This window comes from Sinocyclocheilus rhinocerous, unplaced genomic scaffold, assembly GCF_001515625.1.
Source record: "Sinocyclocheilus rhinocerous isolate Xijiao unplaced genomic scaffold, SAMN03320098_v1.1 scaffold2341, whole genome shotgun sequence".
NCBI lineage: Eukaryota > Metazoa > Chordata > Actinopteri > Cypriniformes > Cyprinidae > Sinocyclocheilus > Sinocyclocheilus rhinocerous.
Window position 1 is genome coordinate 333343 of NW_015647626.1, and position 25589 is coordinate 358931.

Here is a 25589-nt window from a genome sequence, read left to right on the forward strand (position 1 = left end):
CATTTTAATTTAGTTTAACTTGATGTACTAAAATAGCTAAAACAGAAATAAAAAACGAATAACTATATACACACATTTAAAAAACACAAAAAATATGTAACAAAATTACTGAAACTTTAAATACACAAACATTGCCAAAAAGCAGTTGAATCCAATTTTAAAGCAAGTAAACTTTTACGTAAAAAAAAGTGTAAAACACTGTGAAGGCAAATAAGATATGAAGTATCCGTATATGTAAAGGAGACTTTTGAATCAGCTAAGGATTTTGGGTTTATATATACAGGTGCATCTCAATAAATTAGAATGTCGTGGAAAAGTTCATTTATTTCAGTAATTCAACTCAAATTGTGAAACTCGTGTATTAAATAAATTCAATGCACACAGACTGAAGTAGTTTAAGTCTTTGGTTCTTTTAATTGTGATGATTTTGGCTCACATTTAACAAAAACCCACCAACTCACTATCTCAACAAATTAGAATACTCCATAAGACCAATAAAAAAAAACATTTTTAATGAATCCGCAGCGACAGCCACATAATCACCTATCGTGGCAATGGAAAAATACAGCGATACCTCGGCAGCATTTCAATGCATTTCCGTACCAGGCAGCAGAATGCGACTCTACTGCATGCTGAGTGGGATTCTCAGTTCATTACCATTTCCATCCACGATGGACACGTGGTTTTAGAGCTGCAGGGAGAAAAACGAACCTCCTATGTATATATCCACAGCCTGGATCTGGTGAATGATGGTCAGTGGCACAAAGCAGACTTCAGCATGGACAGCCCAGTCCTCCAGTCATCCAGATGGAGAATAGTTGTGGACGAGCGCTGGGAGAAACCCTCCGTCTCCTTCACAGCCTCAGGAGATCTGGATTTCCTCAGAGAAGATGTGGACATCATCTTAGGGGGCTTGGGACCCGATTCGGAGGGTAACTTCGCTGGCTGTCTCGGTTTGGTGCAGATCGGAGGCCTTGCATTGCCACATTACAGTGAAGTGGAGATGAACCAGCCCAGACCCCAGGAAGAGCGGTTTCTGAGGACTTCTGGTACTCCCTACTTCGGCTGCTGGGGATCTAATGTCTGTGAGCCTGACCCTTGCCAAAATGAAGGGGTTTGTGAAGATCTGTTCGACCTTTTCAAATGCCATTGCCCATCTGATTGGGATGGCCAACGCTGTGAATTCACTGTAGATGATTGTGCATCAAACCCGTGTGTTCACGGAGCCTGCAGAGCGATCTCAGCTGGATACGAGTGCTGGTGTGATGCAGGCTACACCGGCCGGCGCTGTGAAACGGAGGTGGATGTATGCGCCCACCACAAGTGCAGCAATGGCGGAACATGCCTAAGAGGATTGAAACATTACTCATGTCTCTGTCCAAGAAGCACGACGGGTCCTTTCTGCAGGTGAATATGTTTCCTATGCTCACCACTGCAATGCATCTCGAGAGATGAAGTCTTCAGCAATGTCTTGAAATGCTGACATTCTTAGATGTGCATGCATGTAATGTTTCATTTCTGTTTCAGGGAGAGAGTTCCAGAGCTTCCATGGTATATCGACAGGTTTCCGTGAGTCTGACTTCTTAAAATATATATTAATGATCAAACTGGGGGCTAGAAGGAGATTCTTGGAAGTCTCTAAAAAAAGCATAGTTACACATGTTACATGTAGTTAATATAGTAATAAGTAAGGGATGTGCATCCAACCAGTAGTTATTGCAGAATAAACCCTGACATGGAGATTGCATCCCCATTTCACATCAGTAAATAATTAAAGGGGTCATATGAGAGAGGCGGGCGGGCTTGAGAATGGCGCGGCCGGCGGATTCGACGAAGGAGCGTCCGGCGGGCTTGCGGCAACCACATGTGACGACCCCGGGCTGGACTCCGCTTCGTCCACGGTGAAAGCCGATCCGGCGATCCATAGCACGAAGTTGATGTATTTCCTCAGCGACCAGCACGGATCAGCTCCAGGCATGACGAAGCAGATATCGTCCTCTTTTGGAAGACCAAACAAAGTAGTTTCGCTTTCACAACGAAGCACACAGCGCCTTCACGACATGGCGGCGGCGGCAACAACAATACTACAGCGAGAATAAAAGTTACGCCTTCTTTCTTTGCGTGAACATTTGGGCGGCATTATGAAAATCTTCCCACATCGTGACGTAGACGTGGGGGCGTGTTAGAATTTTTAAAACAAATTTATGTTTTATGAATACTGTGAATTCGGACATACTAGTCTTTTCACATACTGTTTTCACCTCCTAAATAGGGAAGTAAAATAAAAACCTGTAATATATGCTTTTCTCTATTAGAATCTTTCTTGCTTATATTGTAGTATCTTACTCATAAGCAAGAATACGTCTTTAAAAAGTGTTCTCCTTTTATCGCATTTTTCTCTAGATACCCTAAACTTCCTGTGTCTTTCTGCGGGAATGAGAGATGGAATTACAGTTGCTTCAATGGTGGGAATTGCTCTTCTGTAGAGCATAATTGTGACTGTCTACCTGGATTCACTGGACAGTGGTAAGAATATAAACCCACAGAGGTTACCACAGTGAATAGGCTGAAAATATTCAGAAATCATTCTAATATGCTGATTTGGTGCTCATGAAACATTTATTATTATCAATGTTGAAAACAGTTGTGCTGCTTCATATTTTTGCGGAAGCTATGATTATTTTGCAGCATTCTTTGATGAATAGAAAGCTCAAAAGCACGGCGTTTATTTGAAATAGAAATCTTTTGTAACATTATAAATGTCTTTATTGTCAATTAAATGAATAAAACGATTCATTTCTTTCAAAAAATAAAAATGTTGAAGGGTAATGTATATACACACACACACATACAAATAAATATACTAAAAAAGATATGATTAGCATAAAAATACCTAGCACACACAGATGTTGACTGTAATAGTCCATTTCACTTTAAGGACTATTTTATGTCTCATTCTGAATGAGTGCATTTAAAATTTGGCCAAAATGATCTTATGAATGATCTTAATGGCTCTGTCTAAGCTAGCTATAGTAAAGCTATTATTATTTATAATACTTGAATGAACACATAACTAGTCCTGCACTATTTGTACTAGTACTACAGACATGAATGACACTTCAAAGTGCAGCTCATCAAAGAGAATTGTGCTATTAGTAATCAGACTATTAGTGGCAGCTGATTTAATAAAGGAAAAAATCCCATAGACTTGTATAGAAGGAGGGAGCTACAAACTTTTTTCAGAAAATGCAATCATCTAGTTTTTCTGCCTACTTTTTGGAATGTGCCATGAGATGGCCTTCACTGGTCTTCTCTCCATCTAAATGACTGATTCTCTTTGACAGGTGCGAGCTGGAGCTGGATGAATGTGCATCTGACCCCTGCCTTAATGGAGGCTTCTGCTGCAACCTGATCAACAGGTTCCAGTGTGTGTGTGAGATGAGCTTTGCAGGTGATCACTGTCAGATCGACGTCAGCGACTTCTACGTCTATGTGTTCCTGCTCCTGTGGCAGAACATCTTCCAGCTGTTGTCATACCTGATTTTGCGTTTAGATGATGACCCAGAGGTTGAGTGGAACGCAGCCAATGATGACTAGGACTAAAAACAGTTTCTTCCCAGATGTGGGCTGATGGATACAATACGTGAAGGTCTTTAAATATCATTAAAGGTCATTATGGGAAGTCGCAATCCTTTTTTTCTTTTTTTTGGACAAAATGTAGATTAAGAAACATTCAGTGAGAATACCAATATGTGATTGGTTGTCTGCTAATGGAGCAGAGAAAATGAAGCATTTTAGAATAATACTGATATTTAAAGGGGTCATCGGATGCTACATGCACTTTTACAAGTTGTTTGAACTGAAATGTGTGTTGGCAGTGTGTGTACACAACCACCCTAAAATGATAAAAATCCACCCAGTGGTTTTTTGTTAATCTACTAAAATCTTTACCCCTTTCTCAAATCGAGCCGATCTCAGATGCCTGTCTGTGTGACATCACACAGACAGGCCCCTCCCACGATAGTTTGATTGACAGTAGCGTTTCAGCACAGACTGGACTGGTGTCTTAAGCCCCGTTCACACTAGCAGCGACTTTTGTCGCTGCAAGTCGCCAGGGGCTGGCGATGAGGTTGCTAGTGGGCGTTCTCAATACTGGTTGCCTTGACAGCGAGTCAGGTTTCTTGCCGCTAAGTACAAACATTTTGGAGGCAAAAGACTAAATATAATCTAAATCCATCTGAGCCGCTGAAGACGCAGTGGATTACGTTTGTTTCTGAAGGGATTGCGCCCCCGATCTACATAAATGCGTCTATGTTCGCGCAAATCATTCGTGATCCAGCCTCATCTACAGGAGAAGTGAGTATAAGGTTTTTTTGAACAAATCTTTGCAAATCGCCTTTCCTAATAATACGCCAAGTTTCACGATGAATGCGGAACAGTCTCTCTGAGAGCGTCTCGGAAGAAAGGGGCGGGGTCAGCAGAGCTCATTAACATTTAAAGGAAAATGCTACAAATCTGCTTGCTCTGAAAAGAGCTGTTTTTGACAGGGTAAAAAAAGGTGTTTTTTACACTACCATTGAGACATTTTAACCAAACTATGTTACAGACTTTTCATTAAGACCCTAAAGAATCATATCAACTTGTGGAAAATGGGCATCCTATGAGCCCTTTAAAAAAATCTCAGATCTGTACACATTGTAGCATCTGCGAGTGAAAGGCTTTACGTGTGCCTTCCTTTTCCTCATAAATATCTATTTTTGAAAATGTTCTCAAAATGTTTCTCATAACATGTGCACACCACTAGAAGAAAATGTGGTTAATCATAATATGTATAAAGCCCAGTGTTATGAAATACTGTCATATTCTGATCATAAGGAAAGCATGGATTTGCACATCATTAAATGCTTTTTTCTTTTCTTTTTCTGGAGTCAATATTTAATCCTGGACTTTTATACCTAAGTGTTCAAATGACTGCTTCAGCTTTCCATTATTTTCCATTATCAAACCTATATAGCAGATGTCTTTTGCAAATCTATTGAACTATTCACAAAAATAAGAGCATCACCAATATTTTTGTAATAAATGCAACTAACAGACATGATAATATTTTTCTAGCCAGCAGCTGTGAATATTTTTAGTTTTATGAATTTGAGACTGACAGCATGTTTCATACTGAATGAATGACTGTTATTTTGTTTTTGAGATTAGAATATCACAAACTAAAAGAGATTAAGTTCTTTCTTCAAATGAAATTATGGGGAAATATAGGCCATAAAATAGCATGCGACTCTTGATCAAATCAGGTTTGCAAGCATCCCTTATATTGTTGACCACTGTGCAGTAGTTGAACTGGATTTCTGCAATAGTCAGGCAAATAGAGTCACTTCAGAAAAACAAGTTTGCATGAAGTTATGTTTGCTTTGCATTGCTGGGTGTTCGAGAAGCACTAGAAACAGCAAAACCGTTTTTTTAGAAGTATAAAAGTAAGTGTTTGAAATCTGACAAACGTTTGCAAAAAGGCTTTTACTTTTCTGATTATATTTGTTGAAAATGCATGAACTCTTAGCATGAAAACAAGCGGGAGGTTTTCATTCAGGCTCCATTCATGTTCGTTTTATCATCAAGGACGTGGTCAAAGTTTAAAAGCACCCCTGCTTCCCCAAAACAAACTTTATTTTGAACATCCACTCTCGTTTACTTTGGCACCCAAAGTTGGTTCATTGGAGTCATTTACGTAACAGAAACCAGAATGTCTTTACATTGACCATGTGGTCAAGACTAAAGTACAGCATATATATATATACAGCAAACCAAACCAGGTTACCCTCTGTCCGCATATTCGCTTCAGGATTTCAGGTTATTACTGTTCAGCATGCAGCTCTGCGCTACGTTCACTGTTCTCGGGCTCCTGGTAATGGGGTCACGGGCGCAGGGGGTGATGCCCAGCGTTAGCTTCCCTCCCTGCGATACCCCGGAGGCTGAAGCAGCGGCTCTGGTGGCACAGGATTTCCTCAATGCTCAGCACACACACGGTTACAAATATGTCCTCAATCAAATTGACAAAATCAAGATCGTCTCCATGGTAAGATAACGGATGATCGTGAATAATGCTCGTGTGATGGTGGTTGTAACAGTCATGTGGTGTATGCAAGTTAGTAACATTGGCTTTAAAAATGTAGATATGATATGATTATTTCGTCCACTGAAATGGACGAAACATAACATCCAGTTTATGGAATTCATACAGTATTTGTGATGTGCTTCTGAAAATGTAACATTGTGATCAAATTTGTTCTATAAACTAATGTTTTTATATCTACACAACTATTCAAAAACGTTCTCTTTTACATAAATTTAGCAGATTATACTACTGGTATAAATGGGGCTTTTAAGATTCAAATGTCTTTCTGAAGCCACTTCAAGCGGACGCGTATCATCTGGAGTTGGATTTGCTGGAAACTACGTGTCATGTCTTGGATCCAACGCCAGTGAGCCTTTGTCCAGTCAGACAAAAAGTTAATACGGTGAGAACTAACTTTATTTGTATGTGTACTTTCGGAAATGTTATATTGCAACTAATTAAGTATCTTTCTGGTTCTCTTCTAGGCAGTTGAGGCAGATTGTGATTTTGTACTGGCAAATACAACTCAAGGTCTGTCTGTGGTGGCATTCAAGTGTGAAACCGAGACAGGTAAGAGGACAAAAGAGCACTGTAAAACAAATGCACTTGTCATCTGATCACAGAGAGATGTTTTGTTTTTTTGTTGTGTCTAGAATCAGCTGAATGCTTAGGCTGCCCTCAACTCGTTCTTTTAAATCATACCGATGGCCTCCGACTCATTGAATCCTCTTTAGATTATTTCAATAAAAATAATACTCTAAACACAAAGTTTGCACTCCTTGAAATTGGACGCATAAGATCCCAGGTAATGTACATGGAGTACTACAAATTATCTTTAGACAATAAAGCTCCCAATAGACAATATGGTGCTGTTTTCTCATTTTTTTGCAGATTGCCAGTGGTGGACCCAGGTACTTTGCAGAATATGCCATTATTGGGACAAACTGCACAAGTCAAGATGATGATATATGCATCCCTCAGAATCACGCTGTTGCTGTAAGAAAATGGAAAAATCTTTGAGAGAGAGAGAGAGACTTTGGCTGGTTTGGCTTTGTGTGTCAAAGTCAACGTGAAACCGAATGACCCTATTTAATTTCTGAACACACTTTCCTGGCTTATTGTGCATAAGACATTGGTGCTAAACCTTTGAAGCGACTTGACTTTTCAGATGATCTCACCAAACCCTCTTCATTTTTAAACCCCACCCCGTCCAACTGCCTCTCTCCATTCTGCATGCCCGCTTTTCATGATCCAGTCAAATCCCACGCATAAAATCAAGTCTCGTCCTACATTTTTCTTGTTGAATATCCTCTTTTGCTCAGAAATAACATCAGATTACAGAAGCAAAATGGCTTGAACCGTCTTTCATGTTGACTTCAAAGTGTCTAATCCGTATTTGTGACTATTTTTAGATCCATGGCCTCTGTCTAGCAAAAGGTTCTGCCAATCTGAATGATGTTGACTGCAAAATCTTTGGCCCAGTAAATATCTCTTTATTATTTCACATTAACACAATGTGCACTTACAATGTAAAACACTGTAAATGTTGAAAATGCAATGACTGCCTTTAATCAATAATTTGATTATATTAAATCAGAGACACAACCTGCAGTGGTAAATTTATTGTATTTGTTCTTCATCAGAACTTAATTACTGATCAAAACGTAAAACTTTGAAACGATTGAAATCAAAACGTAAAACGATTACATTGTTAAAACGTAATCATGTAGTGAAAGGGTAACTTTTTAACCTTTTTTCTGAGTGTGTATAGGGCCTTTCGCACCGCGGGAACCTTTTCATAGTACCAGAACTAATTGTGGAACTACCCACTTTTTGGCGTTTTCGCACCGCCGGAACTGGGTGCGATTTTAGTACCGGACTGCCTTTTTCGAGAACCAAATTAGCTCCTACTCTGGAGCAGGGTTTCGCGCAAAATCGTCCCAGTACTTTAGTATTGTACATTTAGTTCTGGAACTAAAGCGGTGCGAAAGGCCCTTATGACTGGCCCCAGTCATCCACCAAACAGACTGCATTTCCGTTTGGCACCATTATTGGCATAGAAATTACATCCTTCACCTTTAAACCTTAAACTCAGATTAAGCTAAAGTTAGACACACTGTACAACTTTATTAATTCCTTTATTCATGACAGACCCCAGCTGTGGATCCAGCAAGCACCGCCACAGTGCGAGTCCAACAACTTCTGCATGCACACACCTTTGGACCTCAGCACAACCCTGCCATCCACGGCCTCAAACATCACAAGCTGACAGCACTCCATGACCCCTCGGCCAGCGGTCTGCTCTCTGCAGAATCCGCTGAATCAGCCGAGGTGGTGATGGCGCCAAAGGAAGCTCCTGTTGTAAAGAGGGAGGTCGCTGCAACAGAAGGGCCAGCAGTAGATGCAGCAGTGTCAGAAAAAACAGCTGTTCTTTCAGAGCCGATTCTCCTTGCTCCCATTTGTCCAGGAAAAAAGAAACATTTCTGACCTGGTCAAATTTCACGACCGCATACAGATGACATTAACTCATCTTGTTCGGAGGTAGCCACCAAACTCATAAGTGCAGTCGGTTAGGAGTAAATGTTTTATAACAAACCTGGCCTTCTTGTTAAGGAAGCAATAAAGGCTGTGCCTGTTACTATGGTGCTGTAATAAAATGCAAATGTTTATGAGTCCGTGTTTAGTGCATTTTGTAATCAATAAGCAGTGTTTTCACCTTAAGGAATGGTGAAAATAGTTAGAAAGGTTTTAGAACAAAAAAGGTTTGTGCAGATTTCCATCATAAGATCACATTGAATATCCCGCATTAGGAATGATCACTTAATGATGTCATACTGTCACAGGATGGTGGCCATATCTTTATCACACTCTTCACAGAAATGGCTTTGAGGAAAAGGTCTGTTCATGAATACTGTATATTTTAAACACCCCTTCAATAGGCCTATACAACATTCAAATTATTAAACTAAAAATTGTCAAAAAGAAAAAAGAAAAAAAACGAAATAAGTGGGACCGAGATTCTCTAGTATTTATTTTAAATGCTGTATTTCCAATGCCATTGTGTATCACAGGTAATATACCCTAATACTGAGCCTATTCAAAACGTAGTAACTCTTTGTTAAACTGTCATTTTACAATAAAAACAGCTAAACATTGTCAGATGTAAGGCAAACGGAGGTACGGACGCATACATAATTTTTCTGTAACTTGCTCATCTGAAAAAAGTGACGTAGGGTTTCTGGTAGAGATGACCTAATATACAGACCATTGCTTTCACGTTTCTCAGCTAAACTCTGCTGGAAGGTGGCTATGCAGGAACAGGATTGGACATCACTGATATAAACATTCAACCCACCCCCAACCTCTTGAACATGTTTCTTCTACGTCTCGTGTGACAACAAAAAAGGGTAGATGTAAGGCAAACGGAGGTATGGACGCATATATAATTTTTCTGTAACTTGCTCATCTAAAAAAAGTGACGTAGGGTTTCTGGTAGAGATGACCGAATATACAGACCATTGCTTTCACGTTTCTCAGCTAAACTCTGCTGGAAGGTGGCTATGCAGGAACAGGATTGGACATCACTGATATAAACATTCAACCCACCCCCAACCTCTTGAACATGTTTCTTCTACGTCTCGTGTGACAACAAAAAAGGGTCTTTAAAGAAAAGCCAATAACAGTTTTTCCACTTAAACTCTTTTATTGTAAGTTAGCACTGTTTCCAGCTCTCCACATTCCTCAGTGTGCAGTGGATGCACCCTTGTTCGACTGAACAGCAGGAACCCAATGAGTCTCAAATAATTTTGGGCTCCTAAACATAGGAACCACAGATTCTCCATTTGGAGGGAAATACAGCTGAGGGCTCATTACTGGCACAGAGTTGTGAATCTGCATAGAGGGATGAACATTCAGCAGCAGTGGAGGGTTCTTGCCACGACTTCGCTCTGGTTGAGGCGACTGATTTGACGGCTCAAATGGATTGTGATTATTGGATGGCTGAGGTAATGGCATCTGGGTGAGGGAGTCTTTTGTGGGAGAATTAGACATAGGGGGCTTGGCATTCAAATTAGCAGCTTGATACCAGTAATTCATAAATAAATTTTTGCCATGAGTTGGAGGCATTGCAGGTTTTGAAGAAATGTCATGTTGGACTATTTTCTCAAAAGAGGGAACATTATTTGGAGCAACTAACATTGGCTGTGTGTCATGGCCCCACGGGGAGAAATACCGCTGTATCTCAGCCTGGTTAACTGCAGGGTCTGGGCTTTGGTCTGAATAAGCAAGAGGTTCAGCAACTGGTATATTTTGTAAGAGTCTAGAATGCAGCTTAGAAGGTCCCAAAGGATGAATAACAAGAGCAACAGTCGCAGGTTTCATTGTAGACCGTGGAGGCGCAGCAGTGGATTCAAACTTCCTAAAAATGTAGGGCCACATGGTTGGCCCGGTCAAATACTTTGAAGTACCAGGGGCATCGGTATCCTTAATGAGGGGATTCTCCACCAAATATTGCATTGCTGTATAATCTGAAGTTGGTGGTACAGCTGTACGTTTTGAGGAAAGTGGGCCATAATTATAACCCATAGCCTGAATAAGGGAAAGAAGGGTTGAACCAGGAGATTCAACAGGAGATGACAACATTTGGCCTTTAATTTTGGTCATACTAGAAACGTCAAGATTAGACATTTGAAGAGGATGACCAAAATGGTGATGGTTGTGGTGGTGGTAGAAAATTGAAGGGGCTCCAGGGCAGAAAGTTGGACAGTGAAAAGAATGTGCATGGGATGAACTAATTAGAGTCGAGGGAGCCTTTATTGGGGTAAGGGTGTGAACAACTTGAGGAAATTTGGGGAGTGAAGGGGTAGAATTAGTGCTTGGGGTTAAAGCAAAGTGTAAGTTCATAGGAGGACCCTTAACAACTGATTGGTATGGAAGCACAAAAGCTTGTGGTTTTACAGCTTGTTCAGACTCTTCTGAATATGTGGTTGAACTGGAAGTAACAGCCCCAGAGGTGGAAACTGTATTACTCTGCGGAACCTTTGTAGGAACGGGTGGCATTTCTGAACGATGTGGCGGGAAGGAGAGGAGTGGAGAGTGGAGGAGCTGCGGTCCTGTCTTTCTCGTAGGGGCAGGTATAGGTGCTTTAGACTCTGGTTTTGGTGGAAAATGTGGTTCAGAGGGTCTTTGTTGGGTTTGGGAGTGATGAGGCAGGTAGGGGACTTGAGGAAAGACTGCTGAGGAGGGAGCGACAAATTCAAGTTTTCCAGGATATAAAGGATATACCATATTGCTGGGAGGAAACATAGGCGCCCACTGCAAAGGAGGGACAATGGGTGCGGTGAAAGTCAACTTATCTCGTGGATTACCTGTGGGTTTTAGTAGGGGAGTGATAGGGGCTATAGGAGCCAACAAAAGTTTTCTTGGATAATGTGGCCCAGCTGCACTTTGATGACTGGGGTCACGGGTAAGACCCAAGCTGGGCTTAGGGTACCAAGGGTACCAAGTTTGAGGACGTTTTGCGTGAATAGGTGCTTGTGGCCTCTGGGTAATAGTAGTTGGGGGACCCACAATTTTGGGACCTTGAGGAAGAATCGTTGATGGTATGTTTGGAGGAAAAATGAGAAAACGGTAACTAGGAGGAACAGGTTTAAAATCTGGCTGGCCAGGGATGTAATAAGGGAAGGGAGGAGTAGCCAACTTTTGAATTGAACTTGTGGAAGTTGTTGAACTTGTTGTAGGAGCCTGCTTTGGCTGAGTGGTTTTAGTAGTTGTAGTAATTGTGGTGGGAGGGAGTGTTGTTGAAGTCAGAGCATGAGGTACAGAAATGCATTCATTTTCACGTACAAGATCAGGTGCACTCATAGGAAGACCAAGCGACAGTGCTGGGCAGGACAGATTAAACTCGCTCTCCATTGCCATGCTGAGAGTGAACACCCCATCCTGTAAAGTAAGGCAAAAGCTTAGTGTATTCAAGATGAGTGAATGAAATTCAGGTAAAATGTAGAACATGTTGAATACCTTTGGCTCCGTGCATGGCATATATGGGGCATGGATGACCACACCTTCTGGATGTGACACCAAGCTGTATCCACATCTAGCCGACACTTTCAGAAGAGGCTGCCATTCATTCATTACTAGGTTTAAGCAGAATTAATCAAATTTAGACCTGTAAAGCTCACAGCAACCTATGTAAACAAACATGAACCTTTGTGTTACCTTTGATCTTTAGGTTCTCAGAAACTCCTCTATGCAGCCTCACAATCATGCCATTACTGTAGCAGGAGACCATTGGCTCACTTTCTGCCGAGGTCAGTGAGGAACAAGACATTTTCACAGGCAATCCCCACCAAAGTAAAGGAAGAACAAAAGTGTCTCTCTGAAAACACAAGGGGGAAGTCAGAAGGGATCATACATGCTATATTCCATTTACATTCAAATATAAACACAAACCTCTTGTGATACGTAACATCCATTATATGGTATAACGAAAACAAAGTCTCTCCATGTTCTCAAAAATATATGGCCACATTCTGAGGGCAACTGTGCCAATGGAAGCGGTGGGATGCTTCCTACAGAAGAACAAAAAAAAATATTTTTTTGGGTGAAATAATAACTTCAATTTATTATTCAAAAATAATTTAAGTTATTTTTCCACTTCAAAATAACATTTGAAGTGGAAAAAAAAAAAAAAAAAAAGTAAATGGAGAAGCAAACCTCGATCAATAAGAAAGTTGGACCCAAAAGGAGCCTCTCGTCCATGAACTGTCAATTTCATCAAATCTCCAACACAATCCACCTTGGGTTTCATTCCAAGTAGCCTTTCCACTGTTGGAGTAAACATGGTGTTTAGACCATAAACCTGTTCCCAAAGAGGTTGCAGCTTCATCCAGCCTATTGACAGAAGATACAGAAAATGTGAACAGAAAGACAACTCCACATTGTAATAGTTAACATGCTATTAAAAATGAAATCTCTTTGCAAGGATGTGCAAGAATCAAAGACGTTTTGAGCGACTAACAATACGGAACAACAACTACAAGTATTCATCTAGTTAGTGTTTAAAAACCACCTACTCTTTTATTCTATAATGTAGTGGCTTAAATCAACACAAATGCATTCAGCAAATCACAGAGACATCTTTACCTGAATCATCTGACTGGTTTGCGTTCTCATCGGGTTGGCTGCGAGAACTGAAGTCCGAAGAAATCCTGACTCTACCACCACCATGTGATTTTGAAGCCTGGTCTTGCCAAATGAGAAGGCGCCCAACCTGTGCTCCAGATTTCGGCTTCTGGTCCCCTCGATCGAATGACTCTCTTGTTCGTGCATTCTTATTAAAAGAGCCCGCTGAATCAAGACGTTTTTCCTCATTAAGTACCACAAAACCACTGATTTTAATAAAGCTAAGCCAAATAAATATACAACACGTCATGATTGGTTTCTCTTTAAACGCCATTCGACAAGGCCGTTTTGCACACGCACCACACCACTGTAGTGTGTCGCAAAACCCCGGCCCATCTCAAGCAGCTGAAATATACAAGATCTTACTACAATTAGGGCACGTCTGGCAAATCAGAGGCACCTGTTAAAAAGCCTAGTGAGGGGAAAGAAGGCCTGTGCATGAGTATATGAATTTATGTTCACGTGTATCACGTGTGTGTGTGACTTGAATACCGGTCAAGTTTTAGACAGTGTGATTTTTATTATTATTTTTAATGTTTTTGAAGAAGTATCTTCTACTGACCGGGGGCCCGTTCTTCGTACGTCGCTTATTACATCCGAGATGAAATGTCACATCCAAGATGATATCATCGCGCTCATCAGGATCTGGTTAATTGGGGTCTGAACGCACCTGTTGTTGATGATTAGTCTGGCTGGATTGAGTTATCTGAGATAATTGCGCGTTCATAGGCTGCATTTATTTGATCCAAAATACAACAAAAACAGAAATATTTCAATAAGTCAGTAAGAATTTTCTTTTCTTAAGCCCCTCTTTAATATCAACATGGAAGTTTACATACTGAAAACTGCTTAGAAAAAAAATATATTTTTCTGATACCTACCATGCCCTACACTGTCGTTTGTAGATTTCATTTTCTATATTTTATTTAAATTTTTCACATGATTCCCAATTTCTAATATTTGCACAGGCTTTACATTTTTATTTCAATGTAGTAATTAGCAATTCATTTAATTTTATATTTGAACAGATTTGTTACGTGACCGCATTAATTAGTTTCTTAAGGGTCAAGATCACGTTATCTGCATCTCCTGCGCTCCATCAAGCCACTCCCATAATAGCCGTCATCACTCAAATGAATGCACGACTCTACATTATCTTTATAGCATACGTGTAAGACTCGAATACAATTATGAAGTAATAATTTTATGACGAATAAATCTTTCAGCGAGTAAAACCGGCTGTGTCTATAATATTAAAGACTACACAACATTATTATATTATCTTTAAATTAATTTTTAAATGATTATTATTTTAAATTATTGTCCCTGGATTAGTAGGGTACTCTTGTAATAAAGTAGCAGTGGTAGCGGACAGATTTTAAGTATCAATTCTGCTTAAAAAGATGCAATCTAATCCTGTTTACATGAAATAAGCCTGCTCCCGAGCAGGTTTAAGCTTATGGACCTGTTGCTATGACAGCAACTCCAGGATGAGCTTCGAAGAACCAAACAATCCAAGATCATGCCAAATCGTCAACAATCAAATCCAGCTAACTGAGTTAGCGACATACGAAGAACGGCCCCTGGGCTTAAATGTCTGAAACAGGTGTCATTTTATCATTGTCAGTCTGTGACAGACTTTTCATTATAATAGCACAAACAATAAATGGAAGTAAAAATATTGGTAGTTGTAACAAACTGATCACAAATATTGCAAGTTTAGTTAGTTTTGAGCATGCAGTACGATGGTTAAATATCTACTGAATATTTTAACCCAGGTCCAGGATTGGGAACCACTGCTCTATATTGAAATGGTAATTTCTGTGACACAACAGTTGACAACTTCAATATTTTTCACCACTCCAAGTTCCTTAGAAAATGTATTTTATTTCTAGTTTAACCTGATTTAACTGCACCAAAAAAAATAAAAATAAAATAAAATAAATAAAAATCAAGCAATTTGCTTTTTACCTTTTCTCTGTACACTGAGGCATAGCTTCTCTTGTAAATGTTCTCGAAATACTGTTGGTATAATGGAGAGGTATCTCACATTATCTGTCTTAAATTGTGGGAAGCTAAATGAATCATGTGAGGAACTTTGATTATTCTCTATAATCAAAATGAAGCTGTTTTAGCAATCTTTTCTCGTCATTCATTTATTAAATCAAGTGTAAATTACATTTAATAATTCTAGAATATTTATATTTTAATAATGTACATTGTGGTTTTAATAAATAGTGGACTCACTTCAAACTACAAACATTTGTGTTACAATTTTACAAGGATAAATATGTAAAGGATGTAAAAAATATACTGCTTATTTGTTTACAGTTTTAGGGCTGGGCGATATGTCAATATACGTTGATAATATAAATGATCCAACATTTGCAATTTAGCTCTACTGGAAGATAAATCAGTGCCACTTTTAGTAAGCAGGACTGCATGAAATTACTGACACCAGAGAGCAGCAGAGAGAAGATTTGATGGTGTAGACACAGAATGTGTTGAGTTAATATAATAATATACCCAAAACTAATAAAATAGTTTTAAGTAAGATTTCACAATTTTACATCACAGTAATGTAAAACTATTTATTTTGTGTTTGTCTTCCCATGATGTATTTTTTAGTGTTTCTCTCTGGATGTAAAAGGATGATGTAACACTTTGGTGCAAATATGGCCACCAGTAATCCAAAACTAGAAGCTAAAATGGCAAAAATCTCCACAGCCACTGCATATTTCCCTGGCGAGCTTACATAAGCTGGAACAAATGCAATCCACACAGCACAGAAGATCAGCATGCTAAAAGTGATGAATTTTGCTTCATTAAAATTATCTGGAAGATTTCTCGCCAGGAAGGCTAACAGGAAGCTTACTGCTGCCAAAAGTCCAATGTATCCCAGCAGCATAGAAAAACCAGCCGCTGAGCCAATAGCACATTCATAGACAATTATAGAGTGAATATACAGGTTATTTTTATAGGGTGCTGGAGAGGCAGTTGATAGCCAGACTGCACATATCACAACCTGGAGGGCTGTTAGGACCAGAACTGTGCATCTTTGTTCTTGCGCTCCATCAAGCCACTCCCATAATAGCCGTCATCACTCAAATGAATGCACGACTCTACATTATCTTTATAGCATACGTGTAAGACTCGAATACAATTATGAAGTAATAATTTTATGACGAATAAATCTTTCAGTGAGTAAAACCGGCTGTGTCTATAATATTAAAGACTACACAACATTATTATATTATCTTTAAATTAATTTTTAAATGATTATTATTTTAAATTATTGTCCCTGGATTAATAGGGTACTCTTGTAATAAAGTAGCGGTGGTAGCGGACAGATTTTAAGTATCAATTCTGCTTAAAAAGATGCAATCTAATACTGTTTACGTGAAATAAGCCTGCTCCCGAGCCGGTTTAAATTTACGGACCTGTTGCTATGACAGCAACTCCGGGATGAGCTTCGAAGAACCAAACAATCCAAGATCACGCCAAATCATCAACAATCAAATCCAGCTAACGGAGTTAGCGACGTACGAAGAACGGGCCCCAAGGCTGCATTTATTTGATCCAAAATACAACAAAAACAGAAATATTTCAATAAGTCAGTAAGAATGTTCTTTTCTTAAGCCCCTCTTTAATATCAACATGGAAGTTAACATACTGAAAACTGCTTAGAAAAAAAAAATATTTTTCTGATACCTACCATGCCCTACACTGTCGTTTGTAGATTTCATTTTCTTCAAATTGATAGGAAGATGCTTGAAGACAAACAAGTGACCAAAATCAATTTTCTGGTTGGAATAGGTTTATTTGATCTGTCTGTAAACAAGGTGGTTAAATCATGGCATTTTTTTTCTTTCCTTCCACGCATATTGAGTTGAATATCAGCTGGTCAGATGTAAGAAGGGAGAGAACTAGACATAATTTTATCTTTAATTTAATCTGTACATTTTCCACATGCCCTGGAGGTTGAATTGATGCCAAATATCCTAAAGGTGCCACTGAAGAATTGACTCCTCTCACAGGGCAGCAGTTAAAATCCATCTCACAGTAGCAACAGATCAGATCTACATTATGGCACAGGATACACAGCTTTATTTAACAAGTTTCCACAATACAACTGACTTCAACTAGTGGTCTTTTTCCAACTAATACCACCATATCCCAGAAAAAGTTAGTGTACACAGTTTACTTCAGTATCTTTTTTTTTTGTCTATTTAATGAAGCATTTGTACCGTGCTATGACAGTTTGATACATCGCAATTAAGTAGTTTACAAGGCAATGACTTCCAAATGGTTTCATTCTTGAAAATAACAGATTAAAAGTCAAAAATGTTTAAGAATTTTGATGTGACGTTAACAGTAAGACTGCCATTTCATCTATTCAAGACATTCATGAGAGGAATTCTCAGGTAGTTATATATTTGGTTTTTAATTTCAAACTGTTAAGCCAGTAATAGTGTTTAATACAAATGAGCTTGGTGTTACATTGTGTATTTAAAGTGTTGAAAATTTAGTGTTATAAAGTCGGCAACAGATGAAGCTAGCAGTCATCCTTCACAACAATAGTTTGGAGCAATTCTGTTAATCCCACCAGATGCAACAAAAAAATTGGTCCTATTAGAGAACCCAAAGTGAAACGGACAGAACCAGAGGTACATTGGGATGGCAGCACTTTTTGTCTTAAAAAAAAAGGACAAACAAAAAGAAAAACATTTTACAGGAGCTGGCAAACAACAATTATAAGTGCCTGAGCTATTGTAGCGATGGAATGTCCATACAGTCCGGGATGCAAAGGCTCTTGGGGAACAACTTAACCCAAACCTTGTATATGCTGATCTGCCACCACATTCAGAATATTCCAACATTAGACCAATGACTTACAAGACCACATCCAAATACTACAGCAAAAGCATTTGATATAAGGTTCTCAAACTAAAGAAGGTACAGGGCATATAATAGTAGCTGGGGCTAAGGTGGTGCAGTTCACGAGGGCAGGGGCAGAGATGCTTACTAAATGAATTCAGGATCAAACCAAGAAGAAAAATAATAATAATAAAATTAAAAAAAAGTGTTACATGACTGGTTATCTTCATTCTCAAAGCTGAGACAAGGTGGTGTAGTTAGTTACTGGAAAACGATGATATTGACCTAAAAGATATGCATGCACTTTTTCCATCCTGGACATGCTGTATACAAGGAAGACCATGAGAGCTCAACAAGGGCTCAAAGCACTTGAGAGGCATCAATCTATCTTAAGCTGGTTCAAAAGCAGTGCCTAAGGAAAAAAAAAATTGGACAATGTAGTGACTTTACTTGTGAATTTACACAAATTCTGGGTCGTCCAATTTTTTTTTTTTAATCTTCATTTTTACATCTATGGTATGTACAGTAGTGTTTGTGATTGAACCTTCATAAAACCAACATGCTTGATTTACTGTGGCACAAAAAAAAAAAGATGTCAAAACTTGGAAAACTAAAGGACATGGAGCATTAAACAAAAGGAGAACTTCATAAAAAAATGGACAGATAGATTTGGAGAAAGACAACGATGCATCTACTAACTGTTTCTGGTAGTGCTGTCAAGTTGACAAAAAGGGGGCGAGGATGAGGGTAGGGGTGGGTGAGTGGGTGGGAAGTGTGGTGCGGTGTATTAAAGTGAGCTGCTGTGTGGATGGATGGGAAGGGGCTGCTTTAGTATCCAACTTTCCTCAGGTACTCAGCCATGCCAAATGCTTTCTTGTTGAGCAATCCTCCGTGGGTACCTTCCTTTCCCATGACTATAACCAACACTGGAGTACATAAGGAAAGAAAAAAGACGACAAATGAACAAAACTGAAAAAAAAAATGAAAAAAAGTCTTTCCCCCCGATGACACGGGGACATTATAGGATATTATCACCATTCTTCCCTTGATTGCTATTAAATTTTTTCAAGACATTAACTGCTTGAAGGAGAAAGCTTAACAGCAAACTTCTTTCTTCTTTCTGTCCCTCAAGTGAAACTAAACAAGCTTAATTACATTAGAACCCTGAATCCCTCAAGTATTTTGCCATTGAGTATGCCTTCTTATTCAATCCGCCTCCATGGACCCCTTCTTTGCCCATTACAAGAACCAAGACTGAAAGAGAAGAAATAGAAAAGGTGAAAGTTGAGAAGTGTGGTGGTTAGGGAAAAAAAGGGAACAATCATGAAACAGAGGAGAAAGAGAATCACAATTGCAATCAGAAGTGTTTGCATGCACATGCGTTTCACCATTAAAAGCAACCAAGTAGAAGAAAGCGATTCAGAGTATTTGACAAGGAGGTCTGAAGCTGGCTGCTTGAGCTTTGTAGTGACATATTTTAGTGTACAGGAAAGAGGAAATAGGAAGGGGAATTTGATGCTGCCACATTCCAAAGGACCTTCGACCCGCCCCACACACCCTAAATCCCTTAGAAACAGAGTTACCTTGCTACGATATCTCTGAGAGGCTTTCGTAGGATCACACTGACACCATGTTCTCTATTGAATTTGTGCTTAAACTATACCTTCCTTGTATTCAAAAAGAGGACCACAAAGGCAGACTGTATGAGTGGGCACATCTGAGCATTAAGGGTCATTTTCCTAAATTAGCTATGAAAAAACGATTTATTAGTGAAAAAATCGTAAGGAATTAAGACGTTTCCCAGAGCTAATCTATACTAATACTTGTTCTGAGCAGACACAGATACCTAATAAAATGAATGAATAAAATCATCAAGTGCTTATCGGGGGTGATTTGAATATATTTGTGCACTAAATTGAACATATTACACGTATAGTTTACCTTTGCCAGCTCTGCCTATGGAAACATTGTATGTCGGTTCTCCATTATGACTCTTTGTCCTGATGTCCATTGTCCAGTCCCCTTCCACATGAAGGCTGTCTCTGATCACAGAGCACTTCTTTTTCCCTAGAGTCATCCCACTGGTGAAGAAGCCCTCTCGGTCTTTGCCGATAATGACATCGATTTCATCGGGCTGAAAAATGAAGCATTAAAAAAAAAAGACACTTGTTTCAATAGTCAGATCATTAAGTAAGGTTTAGTATCATGTAGGTCACGCAAACTGTAAATACTTTTGTAGAAAACCTTGAATGGATTATTTGCATGCATTAGCATGCCATGAGTGCAACCAATCTGACCCATTCAAAATAGCGAGTTAGATTGAATCATTTTTAAAGCGTGACAATGATAACAGCACAACCCAGGCTCGATGTGTTCTAACACTAACAGTGTGATGCGGGAAAGAGTGAGCATTCACAGGCGACGGGACGCCATCTTTGTGTTCCTGTAGGGAAAACTGTCTGAACTTCCTCCTCTCATGGCCTAAGACTGCAGCTTATCTCAAGACTGATCAGACCGAGTCCGATCTCTGAAAGAATCCCGGGCTTGCTAACAATCTAGCGAGGGGATCTGTGCATTTGAAGGACGTATGAAATATAAAAACACAATGCACAACGCGTGGAAATCGATATTGCTGAATAATGCAAAAGGAAATGTGTGATTTAATCAAAGCCGGACCCGTTTGCATCCAATGAAAGTCGTCGAAATCTAAAGAAAACTTGCTGTGTGGGTTCGGCTATACAGCGGTTGCACTTTAACTGGGGTCATTAGATAAGCATAATGTGGTTCATTGTGATATGAGTAATGAAGTCTAGAGGCCGTGGCCACAGCCCTGTGCTTTCATCTGGGCCTCGATCCATTCAGCAGAAACACTTCAATTCACACCGTTCTTTCGCTTTTGGAAACGAGGTTCGGTTATACCGTTGCAGCTTTGCTAATGATAAACACGATAACTAGTGTTAATTTTATTGCGATATACGCTTGAAATGATTAGCTCGCGCTATGCACGAGACCGGCTCCCCGTGCACGCGTGCTAAAGCTGACTAGCTTGCTAACACCCGAATCCCTCCGCTCGCCCTAACACACAAATTACACCCCGAATTCAATGAAAACGAAGCGTTAACCGCACAACTGGTGCTAATCTAGCAAAATCTTACCGTTATACCGCTAAAAGTACCACCCTCTGACGATGCCCAAACGTATTTGGCGTCCGTGTAGCCAACAATGGCGGCATCCTGGCAGCTGCCATCGTCCATCAGATTATCCACGTAGCTTTGCCAAGACATTTTTCTGTGATTTGAAAGGATGTATAGGACAAACTACACCCACTGGAGTGGATTTAACGCTACACGTGCTAAAGGTCTAGCGAGGGTTGTGCGGATGGAGGGTTTTGGCGTCTCCTGTGCTGTCCGGCTCGTTGGCTTGTGTGAAATCTCAGCTCGGGCAGGAAAGAAAGCCGACGGACTGAGACAGCGCCTGGGTGTAGTCCCGTGCTATATCCCTCCGCGCAGACGACTCACCACCGCCACTGCGACGCTGGACAAAAATAGACCCTCTGATGTTGAAAACGCCAGCTCAGTCTCATTATCAAGATGTAATTGCTTTCAAACAACACAAATTGGTTTATTTTTTTCCTCGTTATGACTCATGAATTAGTTACTTTTTGTATTATTTTTCCACATGATGTGTTCTGATATTTCAGTAAAGTATCAATTAAAGGGATAGTTCATCAAAAAAAAAATATATAAAAAAAATCGGTCATCATTTACTCACTCTCATGTTTTTCCAAACCTGTACGACACACAATTGAAAATATGTTGAACTATGTTGGTAACCAAACAGTTATGGTTACATTACTTCCCAGGGTTATTATATTTAGGCTAGCTAGCTACTGAAAACATTTGTACTACAATGATAAAAGCTAAAACTGGAAAATAAATAAATAAATAAAATAAAAACTATATAGACATAAAAAAAAAATAATGAAAATGGAAAACCACACAATGTTATGGAATGGAACATGTAAAAATAAAAACGAATTAAAAATATTAATTAAAACTCTAATGGTATGATTAATGTCCATTGTATGAACCCCCATTACACATTCCTCAAAATATCTTTGTTTACGTTCCACAGAAGAAATAAAGTCATACAAGTTTGGGACGACATGTCATTTTTGGGTGACTTAAAAAAACAAACAATAAAAACTTGCAAAAATAATATTATAAATATTAAAAATAAAATAATATTAAAAAAATTAAAATATAAAAATAACATTTTGTTTTAGTACCCCAAATATGGGTCAAAATTGATTCACATTTGCCTATACACATTGCCTATAGGCAAATTTTAAATATTAAATGTTAAATATCAGGGGGCCCAGCGATGAAGGGGCCTGTGATGTCATCTCAAGGCATTAAACTGTACAGGACCCACTGAAACCATAGTGGAACGCATATGTAACACTCATAGCAAACACGAATATCAGCTTAGTTTGTACATTCATTTATTTTGTTAATAAATTTACCTTTTTTTTCTTTTTTTTAAAAAATCATCTCATGTTAAAATCATCTTAAAGGCAGAGTAAGTGATTTCTGGTAGCCAATGTTGATATTTGAAATCACCAAAACAAACACGCCCCTACCCCAAAAGGGTCTTGCCCCTATTTTGATAGCTCCGCCCCACATATACGTACGCAACCCAGGCAACGATTAGTTCTGTGAAACAAAGCAAAACCAATGTTACACCGTGTCTACGGATGTGAGCGGCGCGGCGCAACAAATCCCCGACAGAAAACTGCTGTCGGGTTCTATTTATGACGTGCTGACACAGATTTCAAATGGTTTTCAACGGTCGTTTGATTGCGTCCAGTGTAGGCAGACTTTAGCTGTTGTAGACACGGTGTTACTCACCTATTGAGAAGAAACAAAGCAACCTCGGCGTCCGATCGCAGGCCTCCGCTCCTTGAGTTCTCTCCAGCGCTGGAAAGCTGATCCGATATTTACACGGGTCCTACTTCTTGCCTTATCGTTCCGCAGACGTTTTCCTCTTTTGTTTTTTATCCGCCATCTCTATCTTTCTGTCGCTCGGCTAATGTCCGTCCCATGCACTGAAAGCTCTCTCCTCCACATCACGAGACGAGTAGACACGCCCCTTATTGCTGATTGGCTACAAGTTTGTTTTGCTATTCGGCCCGAATCAGTTTTCTAAAGTGTTTTCGAAAAATCACATACCCTGCCTTTAATACCAGCCCTGCAGTCTTCCCCCAACTCCAAAAAGTAAAAAAAAAAAAAAAAGGAAACATTTTACTTTTAAAACAGCTCACTTACTGAACAATATAAAACACAGGCTAACACATTTTAAAACAACAAATTATTCCATTGGAATTTCCATATTCCATTTTCGTTTTATATCATTTTTGTGAATGTTAAGTAAATGTTATATATCTAACAAATTATATGAAACCTAAAACTTACATGCTGTTGATTTTTCTACCTCATGTTTTTTTTTTTTTTTCACACAGAGACTGGTTGGTGATTCACTACTGAACATCCATTGTCATTAATGTCAGGACAGATCATGTGGCAGACAATGACACAACAAAACCACTAGATATTAATATTTACAGGCCAATCATTTGGGAGGCACACCCATTGCTACAGTCTTGTTATCTCAACTGACTTTTTCGAGAAAGCCAAGGAACATTATTGTAATCACCTGACCGTGTCACTCCTCTAAATCCAACAGACAATTTAAGATAAAAAGTAGTAAAACAAAATATGTGTCGCATTATTTGGATTATCGTTTTTAAGGCACAATATTAAAAAGGTGGTTGAAGAATAAGGACATAATGCATATAAGAATGACTGATTTGACTACATTCTTTGTGAAAAACACATTTTCTAAAATGTGATAGAAGTGGAGCTTTACGAACTGGATATGCAATAAATCTTTGAAAATCCTCAAGATGGGAGGCTCCTCACTGTTGAACTAAACCACTTCCTGATTTTCCTCAGAGTAGGTTAATGGTCGTGAATTCACTGCGCGTTATTTTTTTTATTACACTTGACATGTTGAAAATGCAATTATTACATATTTGGATCCTTTGAACCAAAAAGAAATATAAAAGAGAGCCAATAGAGAATTCCAGAATGTTCAAGCGATGAAGTGAAATCAGAAGAATCAACGTGTGCAGAATGCAATTACTCCCCCTACTGGTCATTGTTGATATTCTGCACAATGCCACAGCACAAATGTAATAATAATAATAATAATAAATAAATAAATACAATAAAATACATTTATTAATATCATAACAACACTGGACGATGGCAGGTATGGAAATACTTCAGATGAATATACAGTATGACAGTTTTTATCTCAGTAACTATATGGATTTTAAGTATAAATAAATAAATAAATAAATAAATAAATAAAATGCACTAATGCCTCTTTTCTCCAATAGTGGTTTTATATGTTGATTTCACTGTTCTCTCTTAAAGTAGGTTTTTTTTTTTTTTTTTGCGAATTCTGTCCAAAATATTATCATATTTTTGTAATAGCATGGATGCTCAATAAAAACTTGAATATATTCAGGCAAGAACAAAAAAAAATCTAGATTTTAACAGTAAATCTGCAACTGCTAAAAGGTATTTTTCATAAATGTTAAGTCGGGTCAGATTGTCAAGTGTTTTATATGTTTATATTTTTAAAATATATTTTTATACACTTTCTGTTGGCCAAAACAGTGCCTAGATAGATAGATGGATGGATGGATGGATGGATGGATGGATGGATAGATAGATAGATAGATAGATAGATAGATAGATAGATAGATAGATAGATAGATAGATAGATAGATAGATAGATAGATAGATAGATAGATAGATAGATAGATAGATAGATAGATAGATAGATAGATAGATAGATAGATAGATAGATAGATAGATAGATAGATAGATAGATAGATAGATAGATAGATAGATAGATAGATAGATAGATAGATAGATAGATAGATAGATAGATGGATTGATAGATGGATAGATAGATAGAGATTTTTTTAAAAAGGTAACGAATTTGTTTTACTGATAAATAATGTATCTAATGGCAGGTTCCCTCTGTGATTTAACTTACCCCATATAGTTATATTTATTATTTTTTTTATGTGGGCAATAATAGTGGAAACCTTTAAATGTTTTTTTTTCTTTCTTTTGTAGACAAGACTGAAACAGATTTTCGGAAATAAACTTACTCTGACTAGTATTTACGTTAAAAGTGAATTAAAAAAATTGTTTTGACGTTAGGCGGAAAGTATGTTGAAAATAAAAGGGTCAATGTACTTACGCCACTGCACTAGTTTGAACGTAGTAAGCCGTATTCACCATCATTTTTACGCGACATGCCTGTTGCA

General features: G+C 38.6%; 4 protein-coding genes across 5 annotated transcripts; 2 read left to right on the forward strand and 2 right to left on the reverse strand.

Moving 5' to 3' along the window:
- Window positions 1-523: 523 nt before the first annotated feature.
- On the forward strand, window positions 524-3863 carry LOC107709362 (protein crumbs homolog 1-like). Its single transcript, XM_016513821.1, has 4 exons — window positions 524-1407; window positions 1528-1569; window positions 2404-2526; window positions 3345-3863. Exons 1-4 carry the CDS (start codon window positions 590-592, stop codon window positions 3595-3597), a joined length of 1236 nt encoding a protein of 411 aa, XP_016369307.1. The 5' UTR covers window positions 524-589; the 3' UTR covers window positions 3598-3863.
- LOC107709338 (alpha-2-HS-glycoprotein-like) lies at window positions 3621-8793 on the forward strand. The gene is made up of 8 exons (XM_016513787.1): window positions 3621-3643; window positions 5785-6082; window positions 6414-6524; window positions 6607-6691; window positions 6775-6926; window positions 7013-7117; window positions 7534-7602; window positions 8273-8793. The coding sequence occupies exons 1-8, from the start codon at window positions 3621-3623 to the stop codon at window positions 8606-8608; spliced, it is 1179 nt and encodes a 392-aa protein (XP_016369273.1). The 3' UTR covers window positions 8609-8793.
- Window positions 8794-9788: 995 nt separating this feature from the next.
- Window positions 9789-13713, reverse strand: LOC107709361 (proline-rich extensin-like protein EPR1). The gene is made up of 6 exons (XM_016513820.1): window positions 13265-13713; window positions 12836-13012; window positions 12572-12690; window positions 12338-12497; window positions 12140-12255; window positions 9789-12061 (listed from the first exon to the last, which is right to left on the reverse strand). Exons 1-6 carry the CDS (start codon window positions 13575-13577, stop codon window positions 9863-9865), a joined length of 3084 nt encoding a protein of 1027 aa, XP_016369306.1. The 5' UTR covers window positions 13578-13713; the 3' UTR covers window positions 9789-9862.
- Window positions 13714-17102: 3389 nt separating this feature from the next.
- LOC107709363 (profilin-2-like) lies at window positions 17103-21725 on the reverse strand. 2 transcript variants are annotated; one of them, XM_016513823.1, is made up of 3 exons: window positions 21337-21699; window positions 20123-20315; window positions 17103-19107 (listed from the first exon to the last, which is right to left on the reverse strand). In XM_016513823.1, the coding sequence occupies exons 1-3, from the start codon at window positions 21463-21465 to the stop codon at window positions 19010-19012; spliced, it is 420 nt and encodes a 139-aa protein (XP_016369309.1). In that variant the 5' UTR covers window positions 21466-21699; the 3' UTR covers window positions 17103-19009. The 2 variants fall into 2 exon arrangements, with proteins under 2 accessions (XP_016369309.1, XP_016369310.1); XM_016513824.1 differs by lacking the exon at window positions 17103-19107 and adding an exon at window positions 19122-19435 and having other exon boundaries at window positions 21337-21725.
- Window positions 21726-25589: the final 3864 nt, after the last annotated feature.